Below are 21,332 nucleotides of genomic sequence, written 5' to 3'. Positions count from 1 at the left end.
CTCTGTCTCTGTCTCTGTCTCTGTCTCTGTCTCTGTCTCTGTCTCTGTCTCCCCCCTCTCGACTACAAATCCCAGCATGGCTTGCGAGGATGTAGAGGCTGGACTACATTTCCCAGTGTGCTCCACGTCCCTGAGTGAGAGCGGCAGAAGGGCGGGCCAGCAGATTCTGGGAGCGCTGGCATTGTGGACTCCGCCCTTTGGGTTCCTTTTCTGATGTGATCCAGGGGTTACCATCAGGGACTCTGAGCTTCTCTTGGCATTGAGCCTGATTTCTTGTAGTGCTTTTGGGGCTCTGCTTAAGGACCAGTAGAGCCGTTAGGGGCGTGGTCCTGCGGACTACATTTCCCAGTATGCCCTGAGGCTGTTAAGTGGTACCGCAAAATTAATTTCCCAGAATGCCCTGGGCGGCCACCCTGGGAGCCTTGGAGGTGAAGTGTCTTGTATGATTTAGTGGTTGCGGACTCAATTTCCCATGGTGCCCTGATGTTTCCCATGACCTAGGAAATCCATTCATTCATTCAAAAACCATTTTCGAGCGCATACCATTAGGCTAAGTTACAGGCTCTGGGAACAAGGAGTGCACGCAGGAGACAAAATAAATCTCTATCTTCCTACAGCTTATTTCTAGTTAAAGGGAGCAGACTTCAACTAGCCCCAAATAAGTAAATCATATGGTATGAGGAAAGCTGATAAAGCGTATGGAAAAATTAGTTCTCTATCTTTTAGGACTCCCGGGCCGTCGAGTGTGTGTCCCTTTCCAACCAGGTCCCTGCCCTTAGATATTGTGAACTACATTGCCCAGCATGCCCTGGAATACACCTCCAGCCTCTAGACTTCATTTTCCAGCGTATCCCGGAGAATTCCCTCAATCGGATTTCCATTTGACCCCTGGAAGAAGCGGACTTCCCAGTGTGCCTCGGAGCATATTGAGGCCAGAATGTTGCAATTAGCAATTTCCGCTTGTAGACTCCATTTCCCAGCGCTCCCCGCGGCTCTCTGGGCTGCGGACTTCATTTCCCAGCGTGCCCCGGGTCAGCGCGGTGACGTCACGCGCCGATCAGGGGCCGGCAGTTCCTCCCGCTGACTGCGCGGGGTGAGCGGTAGTTCCCGGCGGCCCCGCGGCGGGCGGCGGCCGCGACTCGGGGCTCGGCGCTCGCTCGCTCGCTCGCTCGCTCACGGGGCGGGCGGGCGGCGAGATGTCAGGCGAGGACGGCCCGGGGGCGGGCCCTGGGGCGGCGGCGACGGCAGCCCGCGAGCGGCGGCGGGAGCAGCTGCGGCAGTGGGGGGCGCGGGCGGGCGCCGAGCCGGGCCCCGGGGAGCGGCGCTCCCGCACCGTACGTTTCGAGCGCGCCGCCGAGTTCCTGGCGGCCTGTGCGGGCGGCGACTTGGACGAGGCGCGCCTGATGCTGCGCGCGGCCGACCCCGACCCCGGCGCCGAGCAGGACCCAGCTGCCCCACCGCCCGCCCGCGCCGTGCTCGACTCCACCAACGCCGATGGCATCAGCGCCCTGCACCAGGTCAGCGCCCCCCGCCCCTGCCTCGTCTGCCTTCGGTCTGCGCCACTAACCTTCCCAGTCCGGAGTCACCGTTGCCAGTCCTGGTCTGCACCGGCGATGCCGCTCCCGGTCCATGCCGTCCTGTGCTGACCCCTGGTCCGAGCCCCCTTTCCCATCCCACCCACCTCGAGCTCCCGTTTTCCAATCCTGAGCCACTGGAGCTGGGCCTGGTGTTTGCCACCCTGTGCTGCCCTCTTCCTGGACCCCAGCCATTGCTGACGGCCCCAGTCAGGTCCATCTCACTGGCTCTGGTCTTGTCACTGCGCTGTTCTCGCCTGACCCTGAGTGGCCTTTTACTAGTTTCATCTGTGCCACCTTCACCGATGCCACCTCTACAATGCCCTCTAATTCTTTCCTGAGTCTGTGCCACTTCTTCCGGCAATACTGGCACCCCCTCTGGCCCACTGTTGCCCCTCCTTCCACGCAGTTGCCACTTTCACTGAGGAGCATCCTGTTTCCTGGGCCTGCTCGTCCTCCTCTCCGGGTCTCCGGCCTGGGCCAGCTCTTTGGCCGGGCCCAGATCTTTCCATGTCACTTCTTTCAGGTTCCTCCTTATTCCCCCTAGTCTGTGCCATCTGTTACTGTCTAAGGATGCTCTTTCCTGAATGTTCACACTACCTTCCAGCTCTGTATCCTTGAAGTGGATGCTTCCTTTGTCTGGGGCACCCTGCCCCCATCCACTCCCATGTCCTCTTAATTCTCCTCCTGGGGCCTGTGCCACCTCTTGCCTCCCATCTTACGCCAGGGATGTTTCTCCTGCAGGTACCTCCTCCTCTTCCTCTCTCTGCCCTTCCCTTGGCTAGACCTGCCTCATCCCCTCTTTTATAGGCAACCTCAAAGCACCTGCCTCTTCCTGGCTTTGGGGTACCTCTCCATCCTCTGGTCATCTTGCTTTCTCTGCCTGGATCCCCCCTTCTCCTGCGATCTCTCCTACCCGTCTGTCATATCATTTCTCAAGGGTTCTATAACCCTGTTAGTCCTCTCCTTCCACAGCCTAGGCACCCGTGCTTTTCCAAGACACCCTGGCTGCTGCCTCCGGTGTCCCTGTGCCACGAACCAGGCCATGTTATGCCTCAGAGTTCTTTCTGGTTCTGGGTGCTTTTCTCTGTCTCCCTTCCCTCCCTGCTCCTCCACCCACCACCGGGGACAGGACTGGCCACAGGAGAGCCTCCATCCCCTCCCCTTATTTCTGAGGCCATCTCCTTCCTAGTCTCCTAATATTGATCCAGTCCCAGCCCTTTCCTCCCTGCCACAGCCCCTAGGATTTGGTTACTGATGGAGCTAGAGAGGACCCTGGGAAGGAAAGGTTGGCAGGGGGCAGGCTGGTGGAGTGGATGCTTACAGTGTCCGTCTTCTCAGGTTCCCAGGAAGAGGAGCAGGTCAGGAAAACAGAAGAATGCTGAGTTCTGATCTCAGCTTCTCAACTTTGTGACCTTGAATTAGTGTCTCTTCTTTCTGTGCCTCAGTTTTCTTATTTGTAAAATGGGGCCAGTCGTCGTGCCCTCCCTGGCAGAGCGCTGGTGAAGGAGGGAGGTTGTTGTGTTTGTGTAGAACTCTCTTCAGAAAGCACCCTAGGCTGTTAGCTGGGGAGTTGCTGCCCCTGGTCTAAGTGCTACTCCTTCCCCCCTTTTTTTCCCCACCCCCAGGCCTATTCCTGGCAGAGGCCCTAGTGCCATGTGGGACATTTTCTTCCACCTAGAGGAGGGTCCTGCTTCCCTGAGGCCTTGTAGGATCTCAGAGGTTGGCCAGCCCAGGAGAGAGACCTCAGGCTTCAGTGTCCCCCTTCACCACCGTCCGTACTTCTGGCTCCCCTGGACCTTCTCTAAGGGGTTCCTGGCCCTGCTCTTCAGACCAAGCCCCATTACACAGCATCCCCTTGGCCTGGACCGTGCAAAAGGCCACTCTGGTCTTGTTGCCTTGTCCAGCATGCTGCCTCTCAAGTGGGATCCCTCTCCCACCTCAGGCCAGCACTTGATAACTTGCTGCCAGGGCTCTGAGGCGGCCTGAAGGGTTAGGGCATCTGAGGTTCATGGAGGGGAAGTTCCCGCCTCAGGTCCAGCCAGCGGGGGAGCTGGATGTGGGGTGACCACCCCATGCAGGTTTGCCCCAACACTGGCCTGGTGTTAGCACTGAGAGTTCCAGGGCCCAGGAAGCCCCCAGTCCCAGGCAGACTGGGATGGCTGCTCCTCCGTCTGGTTTGAGTCCTTGGGCTGTGGATTCTCGTTTCTGCACCTGGGCTGTGGTTTCTGTTCTGAATACTCCCCGACTGGGTCCCCAGGCATCAGCCCCCTGCCCTGCTTGTGTCCCCAGGAGTTCTCACGCTTTAGCCCCCACCTCAGGCCAGTTTGGCAACCTCCTGATGAGGCTGGTATACTCTTCCCCTTCCCGAAATTACTTTATGAATATGTGGCTAGGGTCTGGGGTCTGGATTAGTAGGAGAGGCTGAGGACATGGCCTCCTGGGTCTGAGGGGGGGGGCTAGGGCCTGGATTCTTGGATCGCTGGTGCCCAGGCCTCAGGCATCTTTCACATGGATGCCTGTGCAGGGCCAGGTCCTTGAAAGGGAAAGGCCCATCTCCCTCCTTACCCCCCTCCCCCATTGCCATGACAACAGAGTGGAAATAAACGGAGCCCAGAGTTCATCCCGTTCCCAGGGCGCGTGTGGCCCCCCTCTCACAGCCTGAGTTTCCATGACTTCATGCTCTTGGCCCTCGTGGCTTCCTCCCTCCTCTCCAGATGGGCAGTTTAGCAGAGGTGAGGGAGTTGGGCTAATTTACCTGGAAGACCCGGGAGTCCAAGTCCACCCACCTCCCACAGACCTGCTCAGGTCCAGCGCCCACCCAGTGTTTGTGTGTGTCCTGGGGCTTTTGTCTTTGGAGCTTTGATTCTTCCTCTGTAAAACAGAACCCTGACAGCTAAAGGCATGGGGAAGATGCCGGCAGAGACCCCTGGGCACAGCTTCCTGTGCACAGTGGGCCCTCGGTGTGTGGGAGCTGCAGCTCCTCGGGCCCCAGGCCCGGGCGCACACTGGTGCAGCCTCCTGTCCCCGTACAGGAGGAGTCCCTCACTCTGCCCCGTATTCTCAGGGACCTGGTGATTCTAGCAGCCCTGCAACAGCCTTGGGCTCCAGGGGCTCAGCTTCTCCCCTCAGGGTGCAAGGGGGGCCATGGTCAATTCCTGGAGGGTATCTGCTGGGTCTGAGGGAGGACGGGCTGGGCCTTTTCCTTCCGTTCATCACTGGGAGCCACATGCTATTGGTGTGGCTGTGGGATAGGTCATATCTAACAAGCGCTATTCAGGATTCCTACACCTGGATGAGAAGCCCCCTCTCTTCTCCATCTACCTCCTGCTTGCAGGGAGCTGGGAAACCCCCTCATGGTCTTCACTGAACTCCAGAGGCCTGGCTGAGCTAACCATTGGGAAGCCAGGGGTGTCTCTAACAGCTGGGTGGCAGGAGGGGCCTCAGGGGCCTGGCTGGTACCTTTCAGACCCTGTCCCAGAGCCATCGGGGTCTCTTCCTTGAATGTCACGATGACTTAGCCCCTGGATCTGTCCCACGGTCCCTGTCAGGAGTCCCACCTTGCTGGGTGTGTGGTGTCTGGATGAGGTGAATGCTGACAGCCCGTCCCCCACCCCCAGGCCTGTATCGATGAGAACCTGGAGGTGGTGCAGTTCCTGGTGGAGCAGGGCGCCACCGTGAACCAGGCGGACAACGAGGGTTGGACGCCCCTGCATGTGGCTGCCTCCTGTGGTTACCTGGACATCGCCAGGTGAGGCGGGAGAGGGTGGGCAGGACCGACAGTGGGGCCGGGGCTCGGACCCCTCGGCCCTGACCTCCTCCCACCTCCAGGTACCTCCTGAGCCATGGGGCCAACATTGCTGCCGTGAACAGTGATGGGGACCTGCCCCTGGACCTGGCCGAGTCCGATGCCATGGAGGGGCTCCTGAAGGCGGAGATCGCCCACCGAGGTGGGCCCTGGGTGCTGCTGGGGGCCAGGGCTCCTCCTCCCCAGTGCCTGGGAATCCGACTGCCGGGGCTCAGAGGCCCGCCCCTCCATTTCCTAGGACTCTGACTCCCTCTGTGCCTCAGTGGGGGTGAAGTGGAGGTGTCAGCACCTACCCCAGGGGTTGCTTGGCCCCTTAAATGAGTGGTCGTATAAAGTGCTTGTGCCACCACTGGGCACAGAATTAAGAGCTCAGACTGACATTGACCTGCATTGTCGTTTTACCATCTGAGTAACTGAGGACATTGATGGGCACTTTTCCAGGGGTGGGATTGTGGGACTCCCCACCCCATCCACCCCTGCTGCAGGTGTTCTCAGGACTGTTTGCTGAGGGCCCCTGAGGACTGGTCCCCCCATGCTCAGGCTCACTGAACCCCAGGGGTCCTTAGTATGCTGTCCAGTAGCCAAAAAAACTCGGTGACTGGCTATGTTTATTTTTCTAAGGAGGGCATGTGTTGGTTCTAGCAGGTTTTCCGAGGGGCTCGCGACCCTCCTCACACACCTAAAAGCCGTCTAGGACACGTTGCCATGAGGCAGCGTGGGGCAGGCTGTGGCCTGGCAGCAGAGGATGCAGGGCAGTTTGGCTGTGGGACATGAACAGCTTTGCAGGATCTTGGGGCTTGCGGCGCCTGTGGGACCCCGCAGGAGTCCTGGGCCTCGAGTGCAGCTGCCGAGGTCTGGCTTGGGTTGGCATCGCGGCTGTATGGGTGACGGAGGATGATGGCAGTGGCGCCTGGGTTGGGAGGCAGGGTTCAGCCAGGCCACCGATGAAAAGGTGTGAATACAGGTCTGGAGGACCATGGAGGAGGTACATGAAGAAACACTACGGGGTGGGGCGTCTGTGGTGATGCCGACTCCCAGCTACAGACTCCCAGCCACAGGCCCGGGTGGGAAGGCTCAGGGCCTGGCCCTGGCCCTGGCCCTATGCAGTTCAGTGCCCCAGACTGTGAGACAGCCCCGCCGGCTAACGAGGCTCTAGCGGGACGCATGGAGTTGACATCTGGGTCTCAGGAGCCTTGCTTTGGTTAAAGTGTGGCGGGGGAGGAAAGCAAACACAGAGCTGGGTCTTCTCCCTCCTCTCCTTCCACTGTTTAGTTTGAAAAACTTGAAACTTAGAGAAAGGTTGTGACAGTAGTACAAGTGTCCTGTGCCCTTCACTGAGGCCCCCCCGCGTCATCGGAGCTTTATGGAGATACGATTCCCAGTCCGTACAGCTCACCCTCGAGTGTCCAGTCTGCTGCTTTTTAGTATATTCAGTGCTGTGCACCCACAACCATGTTGATTTAGATGATTCCGATCACCCCAAAAGAAACCCTGCATTCCTTAGCCATTATCTCTGATCCCCCCGTCACCCTCATCCCAGGAAACCACCCACCAGCTTTCTGTTTCTCTAGAAGCAGTAGTGGGGCGTTTTGGGCGTTTTGTATAAGTGGAATCACAAAATACAGATTTATCAGTTCTGTAACTTTTTGGCACATTTATGTGTGCTCCCCCTTCTCTTTCCCCTTTCCCTCCCCTCTCCATACATACATTTGCCTCTTTTTCCTTCCTTTCTCCTTTTTCTTCCCTCTTTCCCCTTTTTCTTTTTTTCTTTCCCTCCATGCCTCCATGGCTCCCTCCCTCTTTCCTGAAACATTTTGAGACTGTATTGCAGACACTGTAACCTCCACCGGACACTGGAGCCAGTGTCTCCTAGAGCAAGGACACTCCTAGTAACTGCATGGGACGTAACAATGTTACTCTCCCAGCAGCGTCAGGACCACTGCTACCTATCAGGCGGGTAGCCTTTTCCTCTGGTGCAGGACCTGCAGTCTCTCCAGGAGACCGCCCCGTTACTGGTGATGTTAACCTTACACTTTGTTCAGGGCGTCAGCCACGTCGCTCTTAGTGGAGGCTCCTCCTCCCTTCGTAATCAAAAGGAGTCTGTAGGGCAATGTGTGGAGGCTGCTTCTGTGGATGTCCAGCCTGGGGGGCGTGAGAATGGCAAGGTCGGTGAACTCTTGGACATTCTGGATTTTTCTTCAGGCATTGGCCATAGTGCAAATCAGCTTCTGAAGGGGGTCCGTGTTCCCCTTTGTGGGGTGAGGAGAAGGTTGGGGGAGGTTGGCTTGTACGGCAAAGGCCAGTGGTACCGTTGGGAGAACCCTCAGCTGCACTGCTGGGATTGTGACCCTGCTGTGGAGTCCACTGTTGTCACTGCCTCTGGAATCCGGGGACCTCTGCTACGTGGCTGCACAATCCTCATCTTCACACGGAGACCTCAGCAGAACCCGGTTCGCAGGCTTAACCCCAGCCGCAAGGAGGACAGCGACTCTTGCCTCACCGATGGACACATCTGGAAGACGGAGAACCTCTATGTGTGCTGGGCCTCCAGACAGGTGCCGGCTGAAGTGTAACCCTGGCAGCTGCTTACAGCAGGGCCGGGACAGAAGACGGATGTGGACAGAGGCTGGACACTCCAGGAAGGAAGGCATCAGTGCTGTGGATGCTGCTGAGAGCTTGGCCTCGGTTTCTTTCTCAAGCACAGCTGTCCCCTTTGCTGCGCCGCCTCACTTGCTGTCTCCCTCTCTTGGGGACTGCTGGTCACTGAAAGGGTTTGATCCGCTCAGCCACTTACCTGGAGCGTACCGCGTGAAGGCCATGGTCCAGTTGGCTCAGCTGAATTAGGTACGATTCTTTGCAAGGACCAGAAGCCCATTGCAGCCTGGCTCAGGCCAGAGAGGCAGTTTGTGCAGCCACGTGCACAGCAGCATTATGCACAACAGCTAAAAGGTGGAAGCTGTTGTGTCCATCGACAGGTGATGGACAAACAAAATGTGGTTCATCCAATCCATACGGTGGAATACGTTCAGCCTGAGAAGGAAGGACACGTGCTGCATCGTTAGTGAACCTTGAGGACATGCTCAGGGAAATAAGCCAGTCACAAAAACTGCAAATGCTGTATATGATTCTACTTATATGAGGTGCCCAGTAGTCAAATTCATACAGACAGAAAATAGAACGGGGGTGACCAGGGGTTGGGGGAGTTACTATTTCATGGGCACAGAGTTTTCATTTCGTAAGATGAAGAGAGTCATGGAGATGGATGGTGAGAATAGCTGCACAACAATTTAAGCTTTGCGGGATGTGCTGTCATGTTTGGACCACTCTACCTCACTGCTACCATAGTGGGAAAAACAGCCACGGACTGTATGTACTCAAAAGTGAGTGGGCATGGCCGTGTTCCAATTAAACTTTATTTACAAACACAGGTGGCCTCTCAGAACAGGCAAAGCCATAGTGACAGAAAGTAGACTGGTGGTTGCCAGGGCTGGGGGAGGGAGGTACGGAGACTGACTGCTCAATGGGTACGGGTTTCTGTTTGGGGAGATGAAAAAGTTCAGGAACTAGATAGTGTGATGGTTGCAAAGCATTGTGAATGTCCTAAATGCCACTGAATTGTACAGTTTAAAATAGCAAACTTGGTAAATTTTATGTTATCTTTATTTTACCACAACAAAAAAAGTAAAAATCCAAACAGGTGGCCTGCACACCCAGGATGCAGTTTGCAGACCCGGATCTTGAACTCTGTCAATAGACACAGGCAGATCTGTGCAGAAAGCAAATTTGAGAAGGATGCATGTGAGCATGGTACTAAGAATACTGTACTAACTGGTTGCTGAGTAAGTCAGCAAGCTCGGCCCTTCCCCTCCCTGAAGTCAGGCACTTCAGCTGCAATGGGATTGGGTGTAGGTGATTCCCTTTAAGGAATTGGCAGAGGGTGAGGGAGAGGGCAGATTCCTGAGTCCCCAGCTCTCCAGGCCTCTCTACCTTAGACTGAGCCCAAGAGATGGGCCCTAACCAAGTAGACATTCCTGGAATAGCTGCCACTGTCCAGTGCCGCCAGCCAGGAAACCGAAAGGTGGTGCACAGATGCCACCAGGTGGTGCCAACACGAAGCCTGGACCTGGATGGATTTGATCCTCAGGTGTGGATGGTAAGGATTGTTTCTAGGAGTCCCACATGTAGCCTTAGGGCAGAAGTTTACAACATACGCAGTAAGGATATGCAGTAAGGATATAACAAAATACACTTGACAAAAGCAAATTCATGGTGGTCATTAGCTCGGGAGTCGCAACGCGTCGGATGAGGTCAATGAGGAGGCTGTTGGTGTTTCTGTTGTTTAAAATGTTTAAGCCAAGTGGTGGTGAGCGGGGTTCTCTGCCAGTGCTGTCCAATGGGAAGCCAACGTAAGCCACAAGTGTAATTGAAAATTTTCAAGTATGTGCATTTAAAAAAGTAAAAACAAAACAGGTGAAATTAACTTAGTAGGACATTTTGTTTAACCCACTGTATCCAAAACATCATTTCAACATGTGATCAATATTTTAAAAAACTATTAATGAGTTGCTGCACATTTTTTCCCCATCCTTTGAAATCCAGCATGTTTCACATTTATGGCACATCTCAGTTCAACTGGCAATGAAGTACTTAAGGTGACCCCTAAAATCTCCAGGCTTCAAGTGCTCAGTGGCTACATGTGGCTGACAGCTATTGTGCAGGACAGTGCAGCTCCACACTGCATTTTGTGAGAAATTTCACAATTGAAAAAATCATAGTAAAAAACTTCCCAGGAGAGAGATTGAAAGACAATTTTTACTCCTGCCTCAACAGACTAAGAGTTAAAACAATACAGATTCTCAGTCACAAGTCACAGGTAATATTCCAACCTCAACAAGGCTATTTTGGTCCCAAATCAACTTCCATTTAATTTCAAGTCATAACTTGCTTTTGGCATCTATAAATGCAGTGCAGCTTTCCATGAACCCAGTTGGGTACAATGAAATTGACTAAGAAGGAAGCCAGATTGTTCTAGTAGATAGCACTGCTGTGAACAGGAACAAAGCTGTTGCCCTCATGATACAAAAACTTTGTGTAGTGGCTTTTTGCTTCGTTTATCATACTTGTGAGTGATCACAGTGATAATGGTGACAAAATGTATGAAGGTGGTGGCCTAAGGATTGTATTGGCAGTGACACGAAGAGTTAGATGTAGCCAAATGCTGGATTTGCTCAATAAACTTTAGGTTTTATACTTAAAAATAACGATGAAGGTGATGCTTTGGGTTAAATGGGAGAAGGCCTACGATCTCCGTTGTCCCAGCCCCAGCAGTGACTTGGAGACTCTTAGTGGAACCTGGACTGCGCAGAGCACAGCTGGGAAGTTGCTGAGCTGGTCCAGGCCTTCTGAGTCACAGAGGAGAATACACACACAGGGGGATGGGGCTGAACCGTGCTTCCTGGACCTTGGGGTGTGAGTCCCACCTGTCACCCCTTGTCCTCCCAGGTGTAGATGTGGAGGCAGCCAAACGGGCCGAGGAGGAATTGCTGCTTCACGACACAAGGTGCTGGCTGAATGGGGGTGCCATGCCTGAGGCCCGGCATCCCCGCACGGGGGCCTCGGCCCTGCATGTGGCTGCTGCTAAGGGCTACATCGAAGTGATGAGGTGAGCTGGGCCGGCGTAAACCCTCCCTTTCCCTTGTTCTTTGTGCGGGGCCAGTCTGCTCTCTTTCGTTTTCTTACACTTTCCTGTGGATTTTGTCTATTTCCATCTTTTCCTCATATATGTACCTAAGTCTATGCATTTGCCTCTAAATACAGCTTTAGCTCCTCTAGAGCTAACTCCTGATGTGTAGGCTTTTCATTGTCATTCAGTTTAAAACATTTTCCAATGTGTAATCTTTCTTTGACCCATGGATTATTTAGAAGTATGTCCTTAAATTCCAAATACATGGGATTTTATAGTCATTGTTTCATTACACATTTCCTGGCTTAATTGCACTGTGATCAGAGAATGGGGTCTGTATGATTCCAGATTTCTGAAATTTGTTGGTTTGCTTTATTTTGTATCTCAGTATAAGTGAAAGAATTGTGTTGTGAGGCACAGTGTTCTTTGTAGGTTATTAGGTCAACTTCATAGTCATGCTATTGAAATCTATGTTTTTAGTGATTTCTTTCCATCTGCTTATCCTGTCAGTTATTGTGTGATTTAAAAAAAAACAACACCCACGATTATGGTTTCTGCGTATTCGTTCTTGTAGTTCTATCAATTTCTGTGTTATATATTTCAAGGCTAGGTTGTTTGGTACATGTAGAGTTTAAATTGTTATGGGTCATAGTTCCTTTCTGTCACTCACCTCAGTCCTGTCCACATTTGGCTGCCCCACCCCCTTCTGTTGGAGTAGTTGGTGCCAGTTCTTATCCTCAGGCTCCCTGTTCTCTCTTTAATTCCCCTTTCTCTTTTGTGATGTTATACTTTGTTTTTAGTATGAAAATGGAGTTAAGATGAACTCCATCTCTACGCACCTCTGTTGAATCTTTAGACAGGTTTTCCAATGAAGTACTTAAGATGACCCCTAAAAGCTCCAGGCTTGTGTCCCAGCTGGTTAGTACCTGCTCCTGAAGTAGAGTGCCTCATTCTCCATAGTTCCAGCAAGAGTCCTAGGTCTGATGCTCACTGGGCCACCTTGGGTACCTGCCTGTCCCAGAGCCGATCCCTATGGCAAGGGGGTCGGGGTACTGTAAACAATCAGGCCGAGGGGTGTGCCTGTTGAGAAGGGGCGGCCATGTGAAATGCTGAGAACACCCACCAGGCAGAGGACAGCAAGTGCAGGGCTGGAAAAGAATTGTGTTGTGAGGTACAGTGTTCTACGTAGGTTATTAGGTCAACTTTGTAGTCATGCTGTTGAAATCTATGTCCTTAGTGATTTCTATCTGCTTATGCTGTCAGTTATGGTAAGAAATGTGAGTAAAAAATTTTTTTAAAAAGTGGGTGTACCCTTGGGGAAATAGCGGGGCACCCAGCAGGGCTGGAGCAGAGAGAACTCGGGGGGGGGGGGCAGGTGAGTGACCAGGTCAGCAGGGCCACACAGAGGACCTTATTTAAAAAGGTTCTTTATAAACTATCTCGTCCGCCTTGCTTTAGCTCTTCTCAGACACAGAGCCTAATGCCAGTTCTCTAAGGCAGGCACGTCTGTCCTAAGCTGGGTTTGCAGAGTTGCCCTGGACTTGTTACCCGGCCGTTCCCTGAATCGCGTGGCAGAAGGGGGTGATAATCCCCTGGAGAAGGACATCTAAGCTGGGGTTTCTCAGCGTTGGCATTGGTGGCATTGGTACCAGGTCATTCTTGGCTGTGGGGCTGTCCTCTGCACAGTACATGTATAGCAGCATCCCTGGCACCAACCTGCTGGATGCCACAACATCCCCCCTAAGTTGTAGCAGCTAGAAGTGTCTCCAGACACTGCCTCATGTCCCCAAGGGCGGCATCACCCCTGCTAAGAACCAGATCTCTAAGCCAGCCGGGTTCCTAGGACAGTGCTGCCCCAGCTGCCTCTCTGGGTCTCATCCTTTTCATAGGCTTGGGGGCCCCCACCTGCACCTGCAGGTACAAGGAGCAGGGTTCCAGAGGCTACCTGCTGGGCCAGGGGAGGGGTCAGAGCCCATAGCAGAGGGGTCATTTGTGAGGAAGGGCTCAGGATAGTTTCAGCACTATCACAGCTGGTACTGCTGTCACAGCTCGTACTACCACCACAGCATGGCCGGCCGTCACAGCCCTTGACTCAGAAGCCCTGTCCTGGTCCTTGACCCCAAGCCTCTCTGGCCTCCAGGCTGCTCCTCCAGGCTGGCTATGACCCTGAGCTCCGGGATGGGGATGGCTGGACCCCCCTGCACGCGGCTGCCCATTGGGGTGTGGAGGACGCCTGCCGTCTGCTGGCCGAGCATGGTGGGGGCATGGACTCACTGACCCATGCGGTGAGGCCTGGGGTTGCCTGGGACTGGTGGTGGGGTGGGGAGGGCCCTATGCCTCCTTCACCATTGGCCTCCCCTCTCTTCCCCGACAGGGGCAGCGTCCCTGTGACCTTGCTGATGAAGACGTGCTGAGCCTGTTGGAGGAGCTGGCAAGGAAGCAGGAGGACGTGAGTCTCGGGCCCCTCCCCTCCTGTCAGCCCCTTGGAGGCCAGGCTTCCTTGTCTCCCACCCCTACCCCATCTTCCCAATGCCCACCGCCCTGGAGACCTGCTGCTCCCCTCTGGTGACTGAGACCCAGTGAGGAGGGTACAGCTGGGCAGCCAGAGGAGGTGTGGCCTGGGGTCCAGATGGACCTTGGGATGCAGATGGGGTAGTCTGCCCAGGCTCGCGCTGGGCCTTGTCTCCCCTGGGGTGGCCCCCAACTAGCACTGGGCTGGGCTTTGCTGCTGGAAAGACGGGGAGTGGAGGGTGAATGGTGTGGACTCAGGCTCTGCTGTGGGTTTGTGGTGTGAGCTCAGAGGAGGCTGGGATGGCCAGACCCGTCTGTGTTGGGTGCTCATGGGTCAGGGAGAAGCTTGGCCATGTGACCCCTGGGAGGTCGAATGAGAGCAGAGGCTGGGAAGCAGGAGGCTGGGTAAGAAGAGGATGATGGCAGTGCACAGGGTGTGCTCCCACGTGAGATCCAGGGCGCACGCCTCAGACACTGCGTGACCGTCTGTAGGAAAACTCGAACGAGTCCACAGACCCTCTGTGCTACCCAGGAACTAATGCTCTCCGCACTTAGAGCATCCGAAAAAGCATGGCCAGCACAGCTGTGTGTGGTGCCCCATGTCGGGGGCGTGAGCCCCAGGAGGGACCCCCGTGTTCTTCCCTTCTGCAGCAGCCCCCTTTCTCCCTGCAGCTGCGGAACCAGAAGGCAGCCTCCCAGAGCAGGGGCCAGGAGCCCCAGGTGCCCTCCAGCAGCAAACACCGAAGGTACAGGAGCGGTGTCCAGGGGGCAGGGGAGGGTATCTGGAGGCTCTCAGGGCTTGGACCCTGGCACCCTCCCTTTCCCCACCAGGAGCTCCGTGTGTCGTCTGAGCAGCCGAGAGAAGATCTCCCTCCAGGACCTGTCCAAGGAGCGCCGGCCTGGGGGGACAGGGGGACCCCTCATCCAGGATGACGATGATGGAGAGGAAGGCCTCACAGGTGAGAACCTGGGAGCCTGGACCCTTGGGTCTGAGGGAGGAGGGGGCTGGTTCTGAGGCAGCTGGCATATTCTTGTTACTGTTCCCATCTTACCCGATAGAGCAACCCCCTGCAGAATCTAGAACCCTCAATGGAGTGTCCTCCCCACCACCCCCTAGCCCTAAGGGCCCCACGGTGAGTCTGGATGCCATGCTAGCCTGGGGAAGGGAGGGGAGGCATACCATGAATCCTGTAGGGTATGTAGGGTGAAGACTACAGTTCCCAGAAAACTCCAGGACAACTGACTACTTTTTTTTGGCTGCACCCACCCCAGGGACTGATGAGAGTTAATAGTTTGTTGTGGTCCTTCTGGTAACACTTGAAATGTATGGGAAGAGGGACCTTTTCTCCATAACTGATACTTTTCTCTTCTCCCAGAACCCCAAGGATGCCCCCTTCTCCAGGCGCTTTGGCCTCCAGAAGACGGGCAGTTCTGGTGCCCTGGGCCCCACGGATAGGTGGGGATCTGAGGGCACCCCTGGGGCTGGGCTGCAGCGCTCAGCTTCCTCCTCACGGCTGGAGGGAACCTCCACTCAGGTGAGTGGGGTGAGAGGCAGGGGGCCAGGCCTCACCTAGTGGAAGAGGATACCCCCTCCTCTTCTCTTTCCACAGGCCAAGGAGCCCCGTCTTGCCAGAATTACCCCCACCCCCTTCCGGAAGGTACTGGAGCCCTCTGCCCTGTGAGTACCAAGGGCCAGGGCTCCTCTAGGGTGGGAGGCAGGTCTGGCTTCCAACCTTGTCAGCATGATCCTGAGCAAGTCCATCTGCTCTCTGGGATATGGTTTCTGCTCCCCACCACTCTGCCTCAGTTTCCCTCTTTCTGTATCAAGTAAAAGCTCACAGTAAAACTTGCAAGGCCATAGTGATCTGACCTCCTATTGCCTCTCTACCTGGCTTCCACCTGTCCCTTTCCGACATGGGCACGCTCCTGCCCCAGGACCTTTGCTCTAGCTACCCCCCTCACACCCACAGGGCTTGCTCCCTCTTTTTCTCCCTCCATCATGTTTCATGTCACCTTCTTTGAGAGGTCCACCGCAACCTTCTCCTCACATTGTAGGAGTGTCCGGACACTGATACTCTCCCATCTCCCTCCCTTGCTCTGTTTCTTTTCTCCAGTATGCTTACTCTCCTAACATATCCAATGATAGACTAATCTTTTTATGGTTATTATTTATTTTGCATCCTTTCTGCTCAGATTTGACTCATCAGGCAGAGGTCACTTGTTTCTTTTGCTCACTGCTGTATCTTCGGTGCCTGTCACATAATGTGAGCTTGAGTAATATTTACTGAATGAATGAATGAACACAGGTGTGAGAGCTCTAGGCCTCCTGCCTTGGAGAACTCCACTCCTCCCTACAGGATTCCGGAGCCTGACTCCCCAGGAAAGCCAGCTGTCCCAGCAGCTTCTGCAGTACCCACAGTGGACTCCCGGGACCGCCGGAGGTGAAGAGGCCCCCCAGAAGCCTGTCTTTTCAGGGCCGGGAGAAAACTGCATTACCCAGGAGGCCCCAGGGCTTTGGGTGGGAGCTCCCAAGGGAGAGTTTGTCCCAGGGACTGCTAGGAGTTGAAGTCCTCTTACAGAACTTGCCTCCCCTTAAGGATGTCAGCCATGGGATGGGGACAGGGCTCAAAGGAACTGGCCTTGAGGCTGGGGGCCCTTCATTCAGGTCCTACCAGATGCCTGTGCGGGATGAAGAATCTGAATCCCAGCGAAAAGCTCGCTCCCGTCTCATGCGCCAGTCTCGGAGGTCCACACAGGTGTGGGGGTGGGACGGGGGACTGGACTCCCGCGTCTGAGGGAGGAGGGGCCGGGGGCCTGGGCTCCTGGGTCTGAGGGAGGAGGGGCTGGGGGCCTGGGCTCCTGGGTCTGAGGGAGGACGGGCCGGGGGCCTGGGCTCCTGGGTCTGAGGGAGGAGGGCTGGGCTCCTAGGCTCCTAGGTTTGAGGGAGGAGGGGCTGGGGGCCTGGACTAGGAGACTGAAGGTACTGGGCCCTTAGCTGCGGGACTGTCCCCTCTCCGTGCAGGGTGTGACTCTGACAGACCTGAAAGAAGCAGAAAAGGCCGCAGGGAAGGCTCCAGAGCCAGAGAAGTCATGCCCACAGAGCTTGGTGAGAGGTGGTGGAGGTCAGGTAATTGGGCAGTGGGTGGTACAAGATGCCCTCCTTTAACCCCTCTACCCCTCTCCCATAGGACCCTTCCTGGCGGCCCCGAGTTCCTGGGGTGGAGAACTCCGATGGCCCTGCCCAGAGAGGTGAGGTCTGGTCTCTGGGAGGTTGCCCTCCTCAGCCCACCCGATCCCTTGTGCTGCAGTCTTCCTGTTTTCCTGGGGTCTTTGGCCCAGAGACCCTGACACTGCACAGAGGGGATTCCTGATTCCTGCCCCTCCCCCAGCAGAGGCCCCCGATGGGCAGGGGCAGGGACCACAGGCCGCCAGGGAGAACCGCAGAGTTGGCAAGGAACGGAGGGGGCCTGCTGAGGTGAGGGGGGGCTCGGCGGGGCGAGCTGGAGTTGTGGGTGGGCTTTGGAGGGGTCGTGGGGGTTGGGCCAAACTCCCCTTCCGGCATCTGGCTGAACTCCACCCCGCCTGCAGGGTGAGGAGGCGGAACCCACGGACATCAGCCCAGAATCCAGGTATGGGGTGGGCAGAGCAGGGGCTGGGCTGTCCACGCAGGTTTTGGGCTATCCATGGCCGCGGGGCGCGCCCCCTGAGGCTGTGCTCTGCTTCCACCCAGCATACCTGAGAGCGGCCCCTCGTCACGCAGGCAGCGGGACCTCAACCCAGAACCCCAGCCAGAATCGGAAGAGCCCGACGGAGGCTTCAGGAAGGTTCGCGATCCCACCCCACAGTCGGTGCCTTTACCAACCCAAGTCCCCACAAGTCGGCCTTTACACCCCTGCCCTACTGCCCCTGTCAGTGGCTGTGCCTGCCAGGTCCCTGCGCCCTCCCTGCCCTGGCTGCCTCACCTGACCTCACCTAGGCACAGTTGGCCCCCTCCCCAGAAACATGCAGCAGCTGGGTCTGGCCGGTAGCAGGCCTGATCCTGTGCCCCTCCTCCTGGTGCCCCCAGCTCTACGCAGAGCTGCGCAGTGAGAATGAGAGACTTCGCGAGGCCCTGACCGAGACCACGCTGCAGCTGGCGCAGCTCAAAGTGGAGCTGGAGCGCGCCACGCAGGTGAGGGTGCTGAGACCCAACAGGTGGCCCCTGGCAACCCTGTGCGGGGTGGGGGGGTGGGGGGGTGAGGGGGACGGGAGAATTATGAGCAATGAAGGGTGGGGTCAGAGCTGGGCTGTCTTCAAAGGGGAGGGGCCTGATGGGGGGGATAGGGCTCTATGGCGGGGCCTGGGCGACAGTGGGTGGAGCTTGTGGACTCTGTGGGCTGCTGCAGTGGGGTCCAGCCAGAAGCCTTCCTCTTCTCACTGTTGGTTTCCTCTTCTGGCCATTGTGGTTTGGATGTTTATCTGGCTTCTGTGCTTTCTCTGTCCCCACCAGAGGCAGGAGCGTTTTGCAGAGAGGCCTGCCCTTCTGGAGCTGGAGAGATTTGTGAGTAGGGCTGCTGGGGTGGGGCCAGACATGTGTCACCAGCCTTACAAGTCCAGGCAGGTGTGGATGAAGGAGGCCACACTGACCTTCTAACCTGGCCCTCTGACCTTTCATAACCCTTGTCAGTCCTGCTCAACCTCTGGCCCTCCTTGACCCCCAGTGCCTTGCTTTCACCTTACCCATTTATTACAGGAGCGCAGGGCCCTGGAGCGAAAGGCAGCCGAGTTGGAGGAGGAGCTGAAGGTGAATCCTCATGGGGTGCTGTAGGCCGTGGGCTCAGCCTGCTCAGCCATCAGCTGACCCTGTTCCATCCCGTAGGCTCTGTCTGACCTCCGGGCTGACAACCAGCGGCTCAAGGATGAGAACGCGGCCCTGATCCGCGTCATCAGCAAACTGTCCAAGTGACTCTGGAGGATCTGTCCCCACACCCACATTTATACAGCTGCTTCTGCCACACGCACCCCTTCCCCTGCGTGAACACGAGTGACAGGGTTCTTGGGGGAGTCTCTGAGAAGCCATAACCTCCCCTCAGGACTTCCAGACTGGGAGGGGAGGACAGAGTCCCCAGGAGCCAAGGGGGGCCATCCGAGGCCAGGATGGAGGTGGGAGGCTGAGCCAGGTAGGGGTTGTCGCTAAGAGGGGACCAGGGCTGGAGGTGGGACCAGGAAGGAACCATGGACCAGGAAGCTGTAGGACCAGTAGCCAGGATCAGAGTGGCCACCCGGAGGTCCCCTCTCTCTCACGTGTGATGCCACCCAGTCACCCCTCCCATTCCTGAACAGGGATCCAAGAATGTGCCAAGAGTCCCGCTGGCCTTGGCCGGGTGGGCCTGTATATAGGGTCCATGTGCAATAGGGAGGGATGTCTTCTATTTTTTGCTGCCCCCTCCCCGCTCACTGTCCGGGGCAGGGGGAGAAGGTATTTTCGAGACAAAGCACAGGCACCACAAATAAAAGTCGTGAAGTTGCCACTCAATGACCGTGTCCCTGGCTGGAGGTGGGGTGTTGCTTCTGTGCTCGGCTGTGCGTGTGACCAAAGCACAGGACCATGCGAGTGGGTGCTGAGGGACGGGTAGGTGTGTGCTCACAGGGTGGGAAGGGGCCCCAAGCCAGGGCTAATATGGTCTGAAGTAAGGTGGGACGGGGCAGGAAGCGTCAGCTGGGTGAGCCGACGGGGACTGTGAGTATTGATTTGGGGAGCTCGGGTCTTATCATTGGTGTTTTTGAAACAGTGCATTGCCAACATTTAAAATGTGGGTAATTCACATAGAAAAATCTAGAATTTGACTTCTCTGAAAAAAATAGGAAGCTGTGACAATGTGAGCTCTTCAGCCCTGCATGGTAACAGGTGGCTGGAGCTGAGTAGGAGCCGTCTTCAGAGATGGGGCATGCGTGCATGCATGCATTCATTCTTGGTCATTTTCTACGTGTCAGGCCCTGTCCTACCTATTGGTGATACAGTAATGAATAAAACAAAGACTTGTTACCTTCTGGGAGGAGAGGCATAAGACATCCGATGATAAAATTAGAGTATTTCAGGTGGTGGTGCTGAAATACTGGATGGAGAAAAAGGGGGTAGGATGGGGAGACTGCTGTGTGTGTTTTGTACAGGGTGATCAGATGAGGCCTCACAGAGGCTGGCACGGGCAGTACTTGATGGCATCAGGGAATGAGCCATGTAGGCCCTGGGGCAGAAGGGTGCCTGACATGTCGAGGCACGGGATGAATCCGGTGTAGCTGGAGGGAAGTGTGGGGGGGGTAGGGTCACAGAGGTAATGGTGGGCTGTTCAAGGACGTGGTCCTGGTACGGACTTGAGCTGTGAGGTGGGACCTGGGTTTTAACAGGTCCCTCTCGCTCCTGCATTAAGAGTCTGGGGGATGGTAGTGAGGGACAGAAACGGAGGCCAGCTAAGGGGCTACTGCCACAATCCCAGCAAGAGGTGGTGATGGCTCAGACCCGGACGATGGTGGTAGAGATCGTGAGAAATGGTTAGATTCTGAGAATATCGGAGGCGGCAGCCTCCGGGATAGGTTCAGTTGTGATAGGAACGAGGCTCGGGCCCGGTTTGCTCATGTGGGTCAGCTGTCTGGCTCAAGCCTTGTTCCTGTTACAGTGCAACCTGTCAGGACATCCTGGTGGCTGTCCCCTCCAGTATTTTCAGAATCATTCCAGTTTGCATCCTAGATGATGGCAGTGTAGGGGGTTTATTGAGGCGGCGGAAACTGGAGCAAGCAGGTTTGGGGGTCTGCTTGCTTCTCTGTTTCTGCTGTTAGAAATGAGGGCTGGGGGACCAGGCTAGAGGTTGAAGGGTGGTTAGACACCCACGAAGGCCAGAGTTCTGGGCAAAAGGAACAGCATGAACCAGGTGTGGTAACAGGAAGAGGGAAACTGAGGACTGAGCCTGAGAAGCTGGTGAACCAGGCCAGCGACAGGCCCTAGGCTTCGACTCTGAGCTAGAGCTTGGACTTTATCTGATGGGCCATGGGGAGCCATGGGAGGTGTGTGAGCAGGGGGTAGTGGCAGGTCAAGGTGGGAAGGAGTCTTGGAGATCTAATGTGTCCTGGTTGCAGAAGGAAACAGGCACGATGGGGCAGAGTGGGGACTGAGAATCACAGCTCCTGCCTGCCCACAGCTGTGCCTCTGGGCTCTGGGGCAGAGGCCAGCCGGAATTCTGGCAGGGGACTTTGACAGTGGGCATTCTTGGGGAAGCAGAAGGAGCCACGGGAGGAAGAGGAAGTTACCTTATTCCCAAAGCTGGAGGAACATCCAGTCTGAATGAGGCTGGGAACCAGAGAAAATCAGTCCTGAACCAGCCTCGCCAGCCACCCAGATAATGGGAAAAAGCTGACTGGCGGAGGGAAAAGGAGCTAGTTGTTCTTGTGGTAGGAAGTTTCATGTTAGGCTGTCATCTCACAGGATGAAGAGTGGCCAGGAAGCCTGTGGCACGTTCAGGAGGCAACCACTTTTCCGTGACTGGACCCCTGGCAGGAGGTGGGGGACAAAGTGGGGGATTCTAGGAGACTGGGTATTTGGGCCGGGTTTCGAAGGCCAAATAGGAGTTCACCAGGCAGAGAATCACTGTTCCAGCTAGCAGAAACCAGCAAATGCAAAGCCCCAGTGGTTGAAGGCGTTTGGGGAGTGTTTGGAGAGGGCAGGACTAGAATGCATGGAAGAATGAAGAGTTAAGAGATGAGGTTGGCAAGGTGGGTAGGGACC

The 21,332-nt window shown here is 55.8% G+C and overlaps 1 protein-coding gene across 3 annotated transcripts; it reads left to right on the top strand.

The window, feature by feature from the left end:
* The first annotated feature begins 1,196 nt into the window (after positions 1-1,196).
* On the top strand, positions 1,197-19,091 carry PPP1R12C (protein phosphatase 1 regulatory subunit 12C). Of its 3 annotated transcripts, none has more exons than XM_033128196.1 (22): positions 1,197-1,517; positions 5,195-5,325; positions 5,406-5,524; positions 10,885-11,044; positions 13,206-13,350; positions 13,440-13,514; positions 14,249-14,322; positions 14,408-14,535; positions 14,636-14,709; positions 14,953-15,111; positions 15,187-15,254; positions 15,934-16,017; positions 16,242-16,332; positions 16,599-16,682; positions 16,765-16,825; positions 16,966-17,051; positions 17,165-17,205; positions 17,307-17,400; positions 17,643-17,747; positions 18,066-18,116; positions 18,309-18,359; positions 18,435-19,091. In XM_033128196.1, the coding sequence occupies exons 1-22, from the start codon at positions 1,197-1,199 to the stop codon at positions 18,519-18,521; spliced, it is 2,289 nt and encodes a 762-aa protein (XP_032984087.1). In that variant the 3' UTR covers positions 18,522-19,091. The 3 variants fall into 3 exon arrangements, with proteins under 3 accessions (XP_032984087.1, XP_032984085.1, XP_032984084.1); XM_033128194.1 differs by having other exon boundaries at positions 15,883-16,017; positions 16,969-17,051; XM_033128193.1 differs by having other exon boundaries at positions 15,883-16,017.
* The last annotated feature ends 2,241 nt before the right edge of the window (positions 19,092-21,332 follow it).

The sequence above is a fragment of the Rhinolophus ferrumequinum genome, chromosome 15 (genome assembly GCF_004115265.2).
Source record: "Rhinolophus ferrumequinum isolate MPI-CBG mRhiFer1 chromosome 15, mRhiFer1_v1.p, whole genome shotgun sequence".
Lineage (NCBI taxonomy): Eukaryota > Metazoa > Chordata > Mammalia > Chiroptera > Rhinolophidae > Rhinolophus > Rhinolophus ferrumequinum.
Note: the sequence above shows the minus strand (reverse complement) of the source record. Positions and strands in the feature narration are given on the sequence as shown.